Source organism: Lepidochelys kempii, chromosome 9, assembly GCF_965140285.1.
Source record: "Lepidochelys kempii isolate rLepKem1 chromosome 9, rLepKem1.hap1, whole genome shotgun sequence".
In the NCBI taxonomy this organism is placed as follows: domain Eukaryota; kingdom Metazoa; phylum Chordata; order Testudines; family Cheloniidae; genus Lepidochelys; species Lepidochelys kempii.
In genome coordinates, this window is record NC_136388.1 from 55,692,707 (window position 1) to 55,709,486 (window position 16,780).

The 16,780-nt window shown below is 42.1% G+C and overlaps 1 protein-coding gene across 15 annotated transcripts in view; it reads left to right on the top strand.

The window, feature by feature from the left end:
- PASK (PAS domain containing serine/threonine kinase) overlaps positions 1-16,780 on the top strand; it is a 53,708-nt gene that overhangs the window by 11,577 nt on the left and 25,351 nt on the right. For 14 of the 15 annotated variants that reach the window (XR_012160870.2, XR_012160872.2, XR_012160868.2 and 11 more), the window contains 6 exons: positions 149-317; positions 4,891-5,062; positions 8,731-10,034; positions 10,701-10,882; positions 13,592-13,759; positions 16,386-16,511. Coding sequence is in view for 10 of the 15 variants with exons in the window: in XM_073360471.2 (XP_073216572.2) it covers positions 149-317; positions 4,891-5,062; positions 8,731-10,034; positions 10,701-10,882; positions 13,592-13,759; positions 16,386-16,511 (2,121 nt within the window). In the remaining 5 variants the exon portion in view is untranslated. The remainder of the gene's footprint in view (positions 1-148; positions 318-4,890; positions 5,063-8,730; positions 10,035-10,700; positions 10,883-13,591; positions 13,760-16,385; positions 16,512-16,780) is intronic. The other variant, XM_073360474.2, reaches the window with a different exon arrangement.

A 16,780-nucleotide genomic window follows, 5' to 3' on the forward strand; every position in this document is an offset into this window, starting at 1 on the left:
GACTCGTTGTTGTTGTGGTGGTAAGTCAGACAAACATGAACCACAAGGATCAGATTGGATTGCTTTCTCCACCAGCAAAGGTTATTGGCATCTGTCACCAACCAGTGAGGAGTCAGTCTGATTCATACTGTTGTATTCTGTATTTTAGAACATCACCTTCCTGATTCCTGGTTTCTGTAACCACATGGATAGAACTGATGAATCCTCCTTGCCATTTCCACCTCTTGATGACTGCATGGAGACAGAAAATGGACTTACCTCTGGAGATATTAAAAGAGCCCAGCAGGGAGACTGTTGTATAGCAGATAGTAGAGAAGGTAAAATGATCTGAAAGAGGAGAAGCATGTCACTGAAAATGGTTGTGTGTGCTACGAAATGACTGGATTTCTGTATAGTTGAAAGCACATGTTTGAAATAATCAGTTACATTGCATTGATGGAAACTTTATTTTACTTCTTCTTCCCTCTGCATTTCTAATGGCAAGAAACCAAAGAACATGCCAGTTCAGAAATAATTATACCAAGAATAAATAATACTTTGCCTGTATAGCATCCTTTTTTCTCAATGATCTCAAAGCACTTTAAAATGTCTGAAATGTAACTGGCTTGACAGAGGTGTCGGTATGCAGAAGTCTACTGTATTAGCATTTTGAAGGAGAACCTTAATATTGGTTAGCCAATATTTGGAGCTTTGCTGGTTTGTTTCTGTTAACAGGAGAAAGTGCTGATGAGTCAGGTATATTATTTGGTGCAATCCTGTCCATTTACAAAGAATGGACACACATTCCTGTTCCCCTGAACACAGTAGGAACAAAGAGGAGACAGTGTTTTTCTTTGTTCACAGTTTCCAAGCGTACCTTTCCAGCCAGGGCCCTGTCTACAAGAAGCACTTTCTCATTTGGCTTCCTTGTTATCACTGCTTCTCTGGCTTTCTCATGGCTTTTCTTGCTGCCACGCACAGCTGTATTCCAAACCGTGCTCCAGTCCCTGCATTTGAAATCTGTTCCCAGGGATACTCTTCTTCTCCCTGAGTTAGTTCATGTTCAGGCCTTCTGTGTGGCCTGTGCTTTGGATGGTGGCTTCTATTGTTTCAGCTATCATACTCCATAAATGAGTTCAATTGCTTCTTCCATTCAGTCAGAATAAAGGGCAGCCTGCATGCCCTTCAGCAGTCTGATTGTCTGTGTATCAAATACACCCTTGTTGTTGGCTAGCAACGTCCTTCAATGTAAGTCAACTACAAAAGAACAGTAAAAGTATTTTAAATATGACAGAAGAATTCTCAATCAAGTAGAGTTTCCATGTTCGAGAATGCATCTGTGAGCTGAATACCTGGGGTGGGGGAAGCAAGAAATTTATCAAGTTACTGTAAGGTATGTTCAGTCTGTTTGTTGTCCTAGTTAAAATTCTAGTTTAACAAAAGAGCTCTTGTTGGTGTTAGTTAGTTTTACTGCTTAATGGAGCTGTTAAAATAATAGACCTGGTGTTACAGTGTCTTGCTAAATTCCTTGCTTTTTCATGCATTGAAATCAGAGCTGTATTTCCAAAGTCATAGTCTATGTCAACCTTTCTGTGGGAATATCATATTTCTATTCCCAGAAGACTGTGTCGGGTGCCAGACACCCGGCCGCCAAAATGCCGCCGAGAAATGGCAACGCTTCTCGGTGGCATTTCGGCGGGCGGTTCTCCGGCGGCCGCGCTCAGCAGCGGCATTTCGACAGTGCGGTGTCCTGTGGGTGCCCACAACTGCCCCGGCTGGTGCCATTGCATCTACATCGTCCAAAATGAGCTCCTTCGGAGAAATAGCTATGAAATGGCAGCTACCACTGTGATCAGTCTCAGCTGGAAACAGTGGCGAGTATTTCTAAAAATTCTCCTGGAAATTCACTTTTATCTAACAAATATGCAATTACGGTAATCTGAGGTATTCTTGCTAACCACACTGTTTTTCTTATAGCAAATTCTTAAGGTATGTGGCTTTATTTTGCATGCTTCTTTTTGAAGCAGAAAAGGAGAGGGGAATGATTTTTGGTTACTGTGTTCAGCAAACTTCTAGCTGTTACTGATACACACAACCATTCTATAAGATTCCTTATACTTAAAAGTATCTCAGGCTGCTTACTCTGATCACATTTCAGCAGTATGTCTTCCCACCCACTCTGTTTTGACTCTCTTCTTTTCCTTTCATTCTCTTCTTTTCCCTTTTCCTTTGTAGCAGCTGCTCTCTAACACCAAATATGTGTGTATGGATGAGGATTAGTGGCTTTTCAACAGTGCTATTGTCATCTGTTAATGAAATAACTTAGAGCTTTCCTTTTGAAAGCAAACCCATGACCTCCAGTGCATATAGCTTTTATTAGTGTAGTGGACTTGACTCATAAAACTACTTCCAAATCCTGGTGGTTTGGCTGCTCTGGATAGCATTTGCTTCTGTGAGGATTCTGGATATGGTAATGTCGAAGTTTCCATTATAACCCCTGTCTTCAGAATCTCACCCATGCAGAGGAAGAATACTTCTAAAAGTCTATTTTCCATGCTGGGTCTTAATGCAAAGATAGATGAAGATATTTTAAAGAGCGTCTGAGCATAAAACAACCTTTGTGGACAAACGTGACCTTGTGTGTATATTGTACAGGTGAGAAGTAACTTAGAAATTGAGTGAAACAAAGTCTTAAAGTGTTTCAGAAGGTTGGCTTTTCTACAGTAAATCCCAGATTGATTCCATGTTATAATTCAAGACAAAGGACTCTGATTTCTCCTTTTCTGCAAATGGTAGAGGTTCAAATTATAGTATGAGTCTGTATTCGAGTATTTTGGTACAGTAACTCCCCACTTAACGTCCTCTCACTTAAAGCTGTTCTGATCTTACGTCCCTGCTCAATTACAGAACATGCTCCATTTAAAGTTCTGCTATGCTTCGCTATAACATCGTTTGGCTGCCTGCTTTGTCCACAGCTGGCAGCCCCCATCAGCTCCCCTATGCCCCCTGCCCCCCCACAGCTCCTCCTGTCTGCTGGCAGACCTTGCAGATCAGTGCCTTCCCCTTCCTCCTCCTGCCCGCAGCGATCAGCGGCATTCAGGAGGGAGCGGGGAGAAGCAAGGATTTAGCATGCAGGCTCCCCTTCCCTCCTCTACCTCCCAAACGCTACAAACCAGCTGATTGCCGTGGGCAGGATGCAGGGGAGGGAGGGAGGGGGGAGGTTGCATGTCAAGTCCTCGCTCCTGCCCTCTGAATGTCTCAAGCCAGCTGATTGCAGTGGGCAGGAGGGAGGGGGGAGGAGCAAGGACACAGCACGCCTCCCCTGCCTCCTGCCCACGGCAATCAGCTGGCTTGTGGCATTCAGGAGGCAGGGGAGGGAGGGGGAGCCTGCCTGCTGTGTCCTCGCTCCTCCCCCTCCCTCCTGAATGCTGCAAGCCAGCTGATAGCCGAGGGCAGGAGGGGGGGGAGGGCAGGAGGGGGGGGGAGGTGCGAGTGTGGAGTAAAGGGTGGGGGGGAAGAAAAGGCGGGTTAAGGGTGGGGGTTTGGGGGAGTGGGTGGGCCGAGGGTTGAGCCCCCCACCCCTGGTGCTTGCAGATTAGGGGAAGCTGCCGCTGCTGCTGTGCAACGTGCTTCTCCTAGCCTATAGCCTCTTCAGCCTCCTTGCCTGCCTCATTGTCTCTAGTGCCAGTGGATTGTACCTGTGTGGGGTAAGGCGGGGACACCTCCGAACTATAATACTGTACTGTATGGCAAAAAAATTTTTCCCTGGAACCTAAGCCCCCCCCCCATTTACGTTCATTCTTATGGGGAAATTGGATTAGTTTAACATCGTTTCACATAAAGTCGCATTTTTTTAGGAACATAACTACAACATTAAATGAGGAGTTACTGTTATACGCCCTTTGGTAATCCATTAAGGGCTAAATTAGCTACAGGAGTAACTCTAATGGAATTATGCCAGCAGAGAATTTTGGTCCTAAATAATAAAATTAGAGATCTGAGATGCATGAACTATGTTGGTCATTTGCACAAGGCAAATGGTAGCTGTTTGAGGACTTAGGGTTATTGGCTTCACAGTTCCCTCTAGCTCTCAGCTTTGTCCTCTGGTTCCTTTTTGGATGTGGTGACAGGAACCAAAAGGAATTGGTGGACAGTGCTTTCAGTCTCTACCAAATAGATTCTGGGGGGAGCTTTTCTTGGTTTTTAGTCGAGATTTAGTCACTTTGTATCTTCATTTTGTAGCTGTATACAGCCTAGTTTAGCTGTATGTAGTTTTGGCAGTGTCTGTTTACTTTACTTTACCTGGCATCCTCACTTGCATTCTGATTCCCTTTGGATATTTTTGCATTGTAACAGACCACTGTTTCTGTTCTTTGAGTCTTTCCTTAAACCTTTTGAGCTTTGTTCTTCTTTCTATCCTAGACGTGTAATTTGGGTGAATTAAGGTTACCATAGCAAACTGAACTTTTGTGGTTTTTTTCTTGATTTTGGAGTGGTTTGAAATAACTTTAATGTTAAATAATGTAAATTTTCTTGTATTGCATTTGTCATAGGCTTTTCCTGGGGATCTGAGCATGGGCTCAGATTCACTGTCCCAGGTTTGAACAGAATGGAAAATCCAAAAGTAGTGCTCAGGTTCTTCACCTACCCAGTGGTTTCAGGGCTGTTGCTTTCTTCTGTTTTTTCTCCACCTATGTGTTTGATGCTTTAGCACTCGACCATGCTTCTCTGGGAAGTTAGGTTGTGACGACCTCCTCCCCCCCACCTTTGTCACCTGGGTCAGTTCTACCCTTTAAACTATTAGGTACTAGATACAGAGCAGGGCCATTCCCAGGCTTCTTGAGCTATGAAAGCTGATATATTTCCAATCAAGACTAAATGTGAAGAATTGTCTCATTGTGTTTGGTACAGGTGCCAGCCTCTTGCTTCCTGGAGATGCAGTCCTTCTGCTACACGAGAAGCAGAAACTATCAAGGAGCCAGGCAGAAGAGATTTTCACTAGTGCAGAGACCTGGCTGGACAGTGGGAGCAGTTTGCCATCTACTTTCTCGTCACCTGCAGTGACATCCACACATTTCAGTGGGTAGGTTTTATATGCGCACTGTCAAAGCTTCTATAAATCAAGCCAATTAGCAACAACTGCAAGAAATAGTGTTTCTTTATTTGTAAAACTGAACTGGGTGGGGTCAGGAGAGCGTTAGCCTCCTGTACTTGTTTTTTTGCAGCTGAGGGGCTATCTGCAAGGCAGGTAAATCATCTTGTCCATCTCTGCTGCTTCTTTAGTCCTACCCATACTCAGCCAGTTAGATTACCCACTACCACCACTCTGACCTGTAAGGGTCACTTTCTCCCCAGCCAGAAGTGATATCTAGCTTCTGTCTGCACTAGGTCAGGAGCAGATTTAAAGAAATGTTTAAATACAATTCCAGCTAAACCAATTTCTAACATTGCTTGGCCTCATTCATGCTATCCAGCAAAAGTGTTCTGGGAACTAGTCTAGCTGGAACTATGTTTTAAACAGTGTTCCTTCCTTCTGAGAGTCACTATATGCTATGTAAAAGTCTTGGTTCATTTAGTACTTCATCTTCCCACAGAACTTTGCACTCTATTAGCAGGGAAGCCCAACTGTCTCCGCTGGATCTCTTTAGGTCATAGAATCCTAGAATATCAGGGATGGAAGGGACCTCCGCATGTCATCTAGTCCAACCCCCTGCTCAAAGCAGGATCAATCCCCAATTAAATTATCCCAGCCATGGCTTTGTCAAGCTGGGCCTTAAAACCCTCTAAGGATAGAGATTCCACCACCTCCCTAGGTAACCCATTCCAGTGCTTCACCACCCTCCTAGTGAAAAAGTGTTTCCTAACATCCAATCTAAACCTCCCCCACTGCAACTTGAGACCATTACTCCTTGTTCTGTCATCTGCTACCACTGAGAACAGTCTAGATCCATCCTTTTTAGAACCCCCTTTCAGGTAGTTGAAAGCAGCTATCAAATCCCTCCTCATTCTTCTCTTCTGCAGACTAAATATTCCCAGTTCCCTCAATCTCCCCTCATAAGTCACGTGTTCCAGCCCCCTAATCATTTTGTTGCCCTCCGCTGGACGCTTTCCAATTTTTCCACATCCTTCTTGTAGTGTGGGGCCCAAAACTGGACACAGTACTCCAGATGAGGCCTCATCAGTGCCGAATAGAGGGGAATGATCACATCCCTCGATCTGCTGGCAATGCTCCTATTTATACAGCCCAAAATGCTGTTAGCTTTCTTGGCAACAAGGGCACACTGTTGACTCATATCGAGCTTCTTGTTCACCGTAACCCCTAGGTCCTTTTCTGCAGAACTGCTGTCTAGCCGCTCAGTCCCTAATCTGTAGCGGTGCATGGGATTCTTCCATCCTAAATGCAGGACTCTGTACTTGTCCTTGTTGAACCTCATCAGATTTCTTTTGGCCCAGTCCTCTAATTTGTCTAGGTCCCTCTGTATCCATGGTTTCTGTAAAGGGAAATCCATGTCTTATTAATCTATTAGAGTTCTTTGAAGGGGTCAACAAACATGGACAAGGGGGATCTAGTGGACATAGTGTACTTAGATTTCCAGAAAGCCTTTGACAAGGTCTGTCACCAAAGGCTCTTAACGTAAATTAAGTTGTCATGGGATAAGAGGGAAGATCCTTTCATGGGCTGAGAACTGCTTAAAAGTCAGGGAACAAAGGGTAGGAATAAAGGTAAATTTTCAGAATGGAGAGGGGTAACTAGGGGTCAGGCCTAGGACCAATCCTATTCAATTTATTCATAAATGATCTGGAGAAAGGGGTAAACAGTGAGGTGGTAAAGTTTGCAGATGATACTAAACTGCTCAAGATAGTGAAGACCAAAGCAGACTGTGAAGAACTTCAAAAAGATCTCACAAAACTAAGTGATTGGACAACAAAATGGCAAATGAAATTTAATGTGGCTAAATGTAAAGTAATGCACATTGGGAAAAAATAACCCCAAATATGCATACAATATGAAGAGGGCTAATTTAGCTACAGTTAATCAGGAGAAAGATCTTGGAGTCATCGTGGATAGTTCTCTGAAGACATCCACGCAGTGTGCAGCAGCAGTCAAAAAAGCAAATGGGATGTTAGGAATAATTTAAAAAGGGATAGAGAATAAGATGGAGAATATCTTATTGCCCTTATATAAATCCATGGTACGCCCACATCTTGAATACTGCGTACAGATGTGGTCCCCTCATCTCAAAAAAGATATACTGGCATTAGAAAAGGTTCAGAAAAGGGCAACTAAAATGATTAGGGGTTTGGAACAGGTCCCATATGAGGAGAGATTAAAGAGGTTAGGACTTTTCAGCTTGGAAAAGAGGAGACTACGGGGGGTATGATAGAGGTATATAAAATCATGAGGTGGTGTGGAGAAGGGGAATAAGGAAAAGTTATTTACTTGTTCCCATAATATAAGAACTAGGGGCCACCAAATGAAATTAATGGGCAGCAAGTTTAAAACAAATAAAAGGAAGTTCTTCTTCACTCAGTGCACAGTCAACCTGTGGAACTCCTTGCCTGAAGAGGTTGTGAAGGCTAGGACTATAACAGGGTTTAAAAGAGAACTGGATAAATTCATGGAAGTTAAGTCCATTAATGGCTATTAGCCAGGATGGGGAAGGAAAGATGTCCCTAGCCTCTGTTTGTCAGAGGGTGGAGATGGATGGCAGGAGAGAGATCACTTGATCATTACCTGTTAGGTTCACTCCCTCCTGGGCACCTGGCATTGGCCACTGTTGGTAGACAGGATGCTGGGCTGGATGGACCTTTTGGTCTGACCCAGTATGGCCATTCTTATGTTCTATCCCTATCCTCCAGCGTATTTCCCACTCCTCCCAGTTTAGTGTCATCTGCAAACTTGCTGAGGGTGCAATCCACACCATCTTCCAGTTCATTAATGAAGATATTGAACAAAACCTGCCCTAGGACTGACCCTTGAGGCACGCCGCTTGATACCGGCTGTGAATTAGACATGGAGCCATTGATCACTACCCGTTGAGCCCAATGATCTAGCCAGCTTTCTATCCACCTTATCGTCCATTCATCCAGCCCATACTTCTTTAACTTGCTGGCAAGAATACTGTGGGTCAGTCTTCTCTCTCTTCTTTTCACTACAAGAATGATAATTCTACATTAAACAGAACTGTATTTGTCATCCACTGTTTAAGTACAGACTCTAAAACCCTTTATATCTGCACTCTCCTTCATTTAATGTTTTACTTGAGTTAGAATTGTTACTGCCTTTGTAAATTTACAGTAATCTAAAGGTCATTTGTATTATCATAGATAAAACTGTGTATAAAAATATCTGGGAACCCAATACGGATCTTTCATTAACTTATTCTGCCATGTGCTGTAGCTTGTTTCCATTTAATTGTGGTAAATTCACTCCTGTTGTAGATCCTATTTCGTAGACCATCTATTGGATGAAGTGAGCTGTAGCTCACGAAAGCTTATGCTCAAATAAATTTTTTAGTCTCTAAGGTGCCACAAGTACTCCTTTTCTTATTGGTACAATGTTTAGCAGCCTGTGCCATATGCTAACTTTAGCAATTCCTTTGCATTAAGACTTTGGATTTGCCATGAACTGGGAAGTCTGCACCAAGAGTTTCCTACTGAATCTTGTAAAAAAGTGCAAGTTGTGTATCAATGAATTCTCTCTCATTCTTTTCTGGCCCTGACATGAATGACACATTTGAATCCCTATAGTGTGGACTGCATTGCTACTGGTGGCCTGCCTGCCACAGATGAACAGCCATTGCCTGAGAGTCAGCATGATGGAGTCTTCACTGTGTTGGAAACTGCAGAAACTAATAACTCACCCCAGAGCCTCTCTGCAGCAGACTCTCCCAAACCATCTAATTCAAAACCATCAGTTTTCTGTCAGGATACAGAAGACGCAGTGAGAGACAGTGGTGGTCCAGTACCATCTGAGACTCGGCAGGTGAACGTTGATGTGACCGGTAGCTTATCTGACCTGCTGCAGGAAGAACATCAAGTCCTTGTGAATTTAGATAGGCAACTGAGCTCTAGGTTACCATATGAAACCATGAAGTGTCAATCTTCCACTGAACCTCAGGGAAAGGCTACTTCACTAATGGACTCTCAGATGCCTGTTCCCTGCCGATTAGAAGAAACTGAGACCAGCGATTTGAATAGATCTTTGTGTGATGCTACTTGTCTCTCATTTGGGACACCAACACTAGATGAACCGTGGCTTGGGGCAACATCTTACCGCAGACAAGATATGCAAGCCAATGTGATTACAGAGCAGTTCGCAAATACAAAGTCGATGAGTGGGACAAGAAACTCCAGCTTTGAGCAGATGACAATAGAAGACTCCAAACTGACTGACGGATCATCTTTCCTTCCTGTTGGAAGGAATAATATTCAAGATGTTTGTTCAGGAAGTTTACTAGCTTGTGATGCCTCTGCTTTGGGGGCTGCCATTAATTTCAAAGCAATCCAAGTACTGGGCACTAAGGTAAATTGCATTTGCGAAGGCCTTGAGGAACTGGACCTGAACATTGGCGCAGAGCTGACTTCAGCCAGTTGTTCAGATGCTACTTCAGATCTTCTAAGGACACACTTGCCTGATGTGGTGGATTGTGACTTAGATATGGGCAGCCTCCTGGCCCAGAAGACTAACTCCTCTACAATTGAACAGGAAGAGCTCCTGTTGAATAGCACTTCCCCAAAGAGTGGCCAGGAGTGGTTGAATTCCAGCAGGCATTTGGAAAATATTCAAGAGGATTCCTCCAGAACATCTCCTTCAGTTCCTAAAAGTGCTGCAGAGAACATGGGGGATCACCTGAACAGAAGCCCTCTGAACAATGATGCGAATCCCCAAGAAGACTTTCTGCTGTTCAAGCAGCAGAACTTGAAAATGCAAGTAACATCCACCCCTGTAAAACCAGAAGCTACATTATCTCCATCAGTTCCTTTGCTTATCTCCAAGATCCTGGAAGGCAGCTACGCTGGGAACTGCTATCACAGAGATGGTTCACAACTAAGTAAGTTTAAACCAATGACCATTTCTGACCCTCTGAAGCTCTTGATTAGACACACTTTCTTTCCTTTCTGGAAGAATGCAAATGATTCTGGGATAAAGGAGGAAGGAGGCTTTGGAATTGCAGGAGGAAAAAGGTTAATCTGTGGGCCAGTCTGTTTCCATTGTCCAAGTGGAGTGAAATGCAAAGTAAGTAGCATAAATGATGAAGAGTGAATTTTTCTAAAATTCATTGATTTAGTAATCTCCGGTGGTGTTCAAAACACAATTAAGGAATCTTGGGGTGTTTTTTTTTTTTTTGCCAGATATTTTATGTGACAATAACCTTTAATCGAAAAGCTGCTAGCATTTAATATAGTACCTGAGTTGAGTTGTGTGTTTGAAGACCTTTCATCCACTCCTACAGTTTGATCCAACAGCTTCTGATGTACAGCTCCTATTTATGTGTCACCTAAAGTCTGCATCCATAGCTTCACCCTTTGACAGGCATTTTCTTTAACCTGCCACTTCTAAGGGTGCAGTCACTGCTCTTCCAAATCTTCTAAATTTAGGAGTGCCAGGAATAAAGCTGGCCTCAATGCTTTCTCTGCATTGGTAACTTTTTTCTTTACCTATGTTCACTGTTTAAATGGATCTGAATATCTTTCTTCTGGGATATGTGTTTCTGAAGGTATACTTTTTGAAGTGAAGCGTGTAGAATTGCAAGACCCTGCAGTTCTCTTCTGTGTCTGGGTGGTGAGAGACCTCCTTCGGAGCCAGAAAGAAGCAGCAGCAAGGACTCAGCTTCTGCTCTCCAGTCTAGCCAGTTCTTCCCAGTCTATAGAGGATCTCTCCGCATTCAGCCTGGGAGAAGTGAGTATCTCTGCCATCATGTAATGTGGGGGTTGCCAAACCCTTTTACAGTTAAAGTGTGGCCTGCAAAGTTCCCCTTCCTGTTTCCCCCTCATTTTCCACTTACCGGACTGGGAGGAGAGTTCAAGGCTTCTGCCCTCCAGTGGGATGGTGGGGATAGGGGCTTCTGCCAGACATGACCGGTGCCTGCTGAGAGTGAGGGGAAGCACAATTTAGAGGTTCAGCTCCCCCAACATCTTGAGTCACAACCCCCAGGCACATCTACCCTTGCCCTCAGCGGCCCCTCCCTGCTCTCCCAGGTATTTGTTCCTTGTGGAGTGACAAAGCAGGTACCTCCCACAGGGCTAAAGCTCCAAGACACCCCCCCACACACACACACACAAGGCTGAAGCCCCAAGCCCTGGCAGGCGCACCCCAGCTCTCGAAATTCTGAAGTTTGTCATATGTGGCTCAGAGGGCCAGTAAGTTTGGCCACCCTGACTTAGTGTTTGAAAATGCTTCTCAGTTCTTGTTGCACCCTTCTCTGGGTGAAGCTGAAGTGAGAATTTTTTTGATGTAATGTGTATCGCAGGAAGTATTTAACTGTCATGAGAGAGAGAAGACAAAGTAGTTTTAACTACTCATTCATATTTTGGATTTTTTCTTGGTGCACCTTAATGCTTTAAAGGATCTCTCTTGTTGAGATTTGGTAACTTATTGCATTAAGCTAAATTAATATAAGGATAACATAAAATGGTCTACGTGCATCTAATATAAATTCCCTAAAACCATTTTAAGTGTATCTGTTAGAGGTTTGCACCAGTGTAACTAGACCAATTTTTAAATCAATTTAATCTCACTGGCTTCTATTTCCTAATATACACAAGGCCTAGAACAGTGCTACCCCAAAAGCTAGGATTTGCATGATGCACAGAACCTCTGTCATCTCATCTAGTTGTGGCTTAAGGTTGATTTAGTGTTTTGCTGGGTTCCATTGTATGAAATTTTCATTTTTAAAAGGAAATATTAGGTTGAACAAATATTAATGGACTGACTTACATTGACAAAAGGAAATTAAATGGCAGGTTTCATCTGCAACTCCAGTGTTGCATTTGGCATGGTATCACAGTACTTAAGCACAGAGTAATGTCTGTGTGAGAAGAACAGTGGCAATCTTAAACTAAAAAAAACCCTAAAAATTCCGTTGAGGACCTGTTAATAATAAATCTGATGATATGCTCCTCCCAGTGCAGTTCCTATAAGAGAAAATAATGTCTAATCAGTTAAAATAGATGATGATGACCTTACAGATGATGTTTACCTGCATTTTCCAAAGGTTTATGGTAAGGTTATTTTAAGAGTTAAAGAACACACACACCAAGGTAAGGGTTAAATTTAAAAACTGATTGAATGATGATAAACAAAATGTCTTAATGAATAACTGCTCCTCAGAGCAAAGAGAAATACTACAGTGTATTTGCAGAAGTAATTATTACTTGGAAGAGAAAGGGGAGGAGTTACTTAATTTTTACAATGATACTTTATTTTTTTTTGTTTCTTGCAATCTTCCTTCAAGACAGTGGAGAGTTAGGCAGCAAAATGTCTCATGAAATTTCAATTTTGAAAATAGTTTAAACTGCTGATATCTGTCCTTGTCACTGTTTGGCATGGATAAGTCAATATAAAGCAGCATTTCACACTTCAAAAAAATAGAGTATTTGTTGGTTCTTTTTAGAAATACAACAATTCCTTCATGTGGAATACTCTATCCACTTCCAGTTGCCTCCTCTTAAGAAAGAGGAAACCTGCTGGTCACTTATAAACACCCTCCCCTGACATAGTTCAGAGTACTGGGGGACTTACATTCTAATCTCCCTGCCTTTGGGGCAGGGGGAGCGCGTGGTAAAGGAGAAAATAGAATGAACTTGATGGAGCTATTCAGAATTCTGAAATGTATCCCAAAACTCATCAGTATCTATTTGCTGTCTCCAAGGAGAACAAGGTGACAGTCTATGAAACTTAAGGGCATTAAACTTAGAACCAGTGAAAGAATGGTATCTTTAGCCTCTGTTTGACAGAAGCAGGGAATGGGCGACAGGGTATGGATCATTTGATGATTACCTGTTCTATTCTTTCCTTCTGGGGCACCTGGCATTGGCCACTGTCGGAAGACAGGATACTGTGCTAGACAGACTTTTGGTCTGACCCAGTATGGCCGTTTGTATGAATATTCTTGATACGGTGTTTATATCTGTGGAATTCACTGCTGAGTTTTAGGTCAGTGAGACAAACTGTTGTGACTGAGTTTAAAAACTTGTGTGACTCTGATCCTACTGGTCAAGTTAAAACATGAAAAATAATCTAAAATTTTGCTCAGAATGTAACATGATTATGTATGCTTGATGGTAGTTGAAGAAGACAACTTTCTCCATACACAGCAGTTTACAAAATTATCTAGGTACATTTTCTTCTGTTTCTTCTCTTTCCACTGAAGTGTGTGGTATTGGTGACTGCTGGAGTTAGGCTGCTGAACTAGATGAACCAGCACTCTAGTTCGTTGTGGTAATTCCGAGGACAGACAGCTTTTGGCATTAGAGTTAAAATAACACATTTTCACAACTACAGTGAAAAAGCGTCTTCCTCTAAATATCTTATTTCATTATATCTCTTTATTTTATAAACCTCACTGGCTCATTTCAGTTTTTTGGTGTCTCTTCCTCCTTATTGCAGGTGATCAGGACAATGCCATTGTTTGAAAATTCCCAAAGAGCTGAAGATCTGGAAAGATTGCAGGCATGTGATGGAGAATATGCAGAGAAATATGACACTCTCAATCTCATTGGCAAAGGAGCTTTTGGCTTTGTCCGGACTGCCAGATGCAAGAAAGATAATAAGGAGGTTAAGGAGGAAAAATTTATTTAATTTACTCTTCTAGTTATTTTTTTCATAGATTCATAGATATTTAGGTCAGAAGGGACCATTATGATCATCTAGTCTGACCTCCTGCACAATGCAGGCCACAGAATTTCACCCACCACTCCTAAAAAAGACCTCACACCTATATCTGTGCTATTGAAGTCCTCAAATTGTAGTTTGAAGACCTCAAGGAGCAGAGAATCCTCCAGCAAGTGACCCGTGCCCCATGCTACAGAGGAAGGCGAAAAACCTCCAGGGCCTTCCAATCTGCCCTGGAGGAAAATTCCTTCCCGACCCCAAATATGGCGATCAGCTAAACCCTGAGCATATGGGCAAGATTCATCAGCCAGATACTACAGAAAATTCTTTCCCGGGTAACTTGGATCTTACCCCATCTAAAAACCCATCACAGGCCATTGGGCCTATTTACCATGAATATTTAATTACCAAAACCATGTTATCCCATCATACCATCTCCTCCATAAACTTATCGAGTTTAATCTTAAAGCAAGATAGATCTTTTGCCCCCACTACTTCCCTCGGAAGGCTATTCCAAAACTTCACTCCTCTGATGGTTAGAAACCTTCGTCTAATTTCTAATCTAAATTTCCTAGTGGCCAGTTTATATCCATTTGTTCTTGTGTCCACATTGGTATTGAGTTTAAATAATTCCTCTCCCTCTCTGGTATTTATCCCTCTGATATATTTATAGAGAGCAATCATATCTCCCCTCAACCTTCTTTTAGTTAGGCTAAACAAGCCAAGCTCCCTGAGTCTCCTTTCATAAGACAAGTTTTCCATTCCTCGGATCATCCTAGTAGCCCTTCTCTGTACCTGTTCCAGTTTGAATTCATCCTTCTTAAACATGGGAGACCAGAACTGCACACAGTATTCCAGGTGAGGTCTCACCAGTGCCTTATATAACGGTACTAAAACCTCCTTATCCCTACTGGAAATACCTCTCCTGATGCATCCCAAGACGACATTAGCTTTTTTCACAGCCATATCACATTGGCAGCTCATAGTCAACCTATGATCAACCAATACTCCAAGGTCCTTTTCCTCCTCCGTTACTTCTAGTTGATGCGTCCCTAGCTTATAACTAAAATTCTTGTTATTAATCCCTAAATGCATGACCTTACACTTCTCACTATTAAATTTCATCCTATTCCTATTACTCCAGTTTACAAGGTCATCCAGATCCTCCTGTAGGGTATCCCTGTCCTTCTCTAAATTAGCAATACCTCCCAGCTTTGTATCATCTGCAAACTTTATTAGCACACTCCCACTTTTTGTGCCCAGGTCAGTAATAAAAAGATTAAATAAGATTGGTCCCAAAACTGATCCTTGAGGAACTCCACTGGTAACCTCCCTCCAACTTGACAGTTCACCTTTCAGTAGGACCCGTTGTAGTCTCCCCTTTAACCAATTCCCTATCCACCTTTCAATTTTCCTATTGATGCCCATCTTATCCAATTTAACTAATAATTCCCCATGTGGCACAGTATCAAACGCCTTACTAAAATCTAAATAAATTAGATCCACTGCGTTTCCTTTATCTAAAAAATCTGTTACTCTCTCAAAGAAGGAAATCAGGTTGGTTTGGCACGATCTACCTTTTGTAAAACCATGTTGTATTTTGTCCCATTTACCATTGACTTCAATGTCCTTAACTACCTTCTCCTTCAAAATTTTTTCCAAGACCTTGCATACTACAGATGTCAAACTAACAGGCCTATAATTACTTGGATCACTTTTTTTCCCTTTCTTAAAAATAGGAACTATGTTAGCAATTCTCCAATCATATGGTACAACCCCTGAATTTACAGATTCATTAAAAATTCTTGCTAATGGGCTTGCAATTTCTTGTGCCAATTCTTTTAATATTCTTGGATGAAGATTATCTGGGCCCCCCGATTTAGCCCCATTAAGCTGTTTGAGTTTCGCTTCTACCTCAGATATGGTGATGTCTACCTCACCATATCTTTTATAATATGACCATTTATTGCAAGAGCAAAGGTTATTCTGTAATGAAATGTCTACCTCAGACTATCAAAAACACAAAATTAAATCTGAACTTCTTAGCTCTTTTAAAAAGACAAACAAACAAAAACCTAGAAAGGTATTGACACTGATGTAATACATTCTTTAAAAAGAATATTAATCTCTGTGGCCAGCCTCATTTTGTGACTGGTAACAATTCTGTGTCTAATTCAGCCCACTGAAAGTCTGAGAGCAGTGGTATTGCAGATCTTAACAATGCTGTAAAATTAAGTTGTCAGTAAGCAGAGAGGACAAACTGCAAATGATGGCTCAGCTCCTTCAAAGATTTAAGAATATGCCTAGAGTAGACTTACTGAAGTCTTGGGGCCCTAGTTTTGATCCATGGGAGAAGTTTTACAGAGTTCAGTGAACCAGCTGAAAGCAAAATAGGGAGTGTATGTTAATAGCAACAGGTGCAGTTGTGCTGCCAATCCAGTGTAGCTCTGGCTTTTATAACTATCAGCAGCTTTCTGGGCTACTGGCAATGGCCTTTTAGTGAGCTTGTAGAGAAAATAATCTTCCTTTTAATCATCCTGGGCCCTCTTGCATTCTGTTATTTGTGTAGGTTGTAGTAAAGTTCATTTGGAAGGAGAAGGTGCTGGAAGACTGCTGGGTAGAGGATCCTGAGCTGGGGAAAGTTACTCAGGAGATCGCAATCCTGCTGAAGCTGCAGCACCCCAGTATTATTAAGGTATAATCTAATTCAAAGCACATAGCTTTTAAGGTACAGTCGTAGTTTGAATTATTCTTCACTTCCTCCCATCTTTCAAACTGATCTTCCATCAGGCTGTTGTCTAGTAGCTAATAACTCTTACTGACATTTTCTTAATGCAAAGTACGTAATACAATAAATGCTCTAAAGTTGCTTGTTTAATATATAGTATTGTCCCTAAAATATACCCATCGATTTATCTGATCAAATTAGTTCTTCAAAATTATCAATGCAAGATAACTAACAGT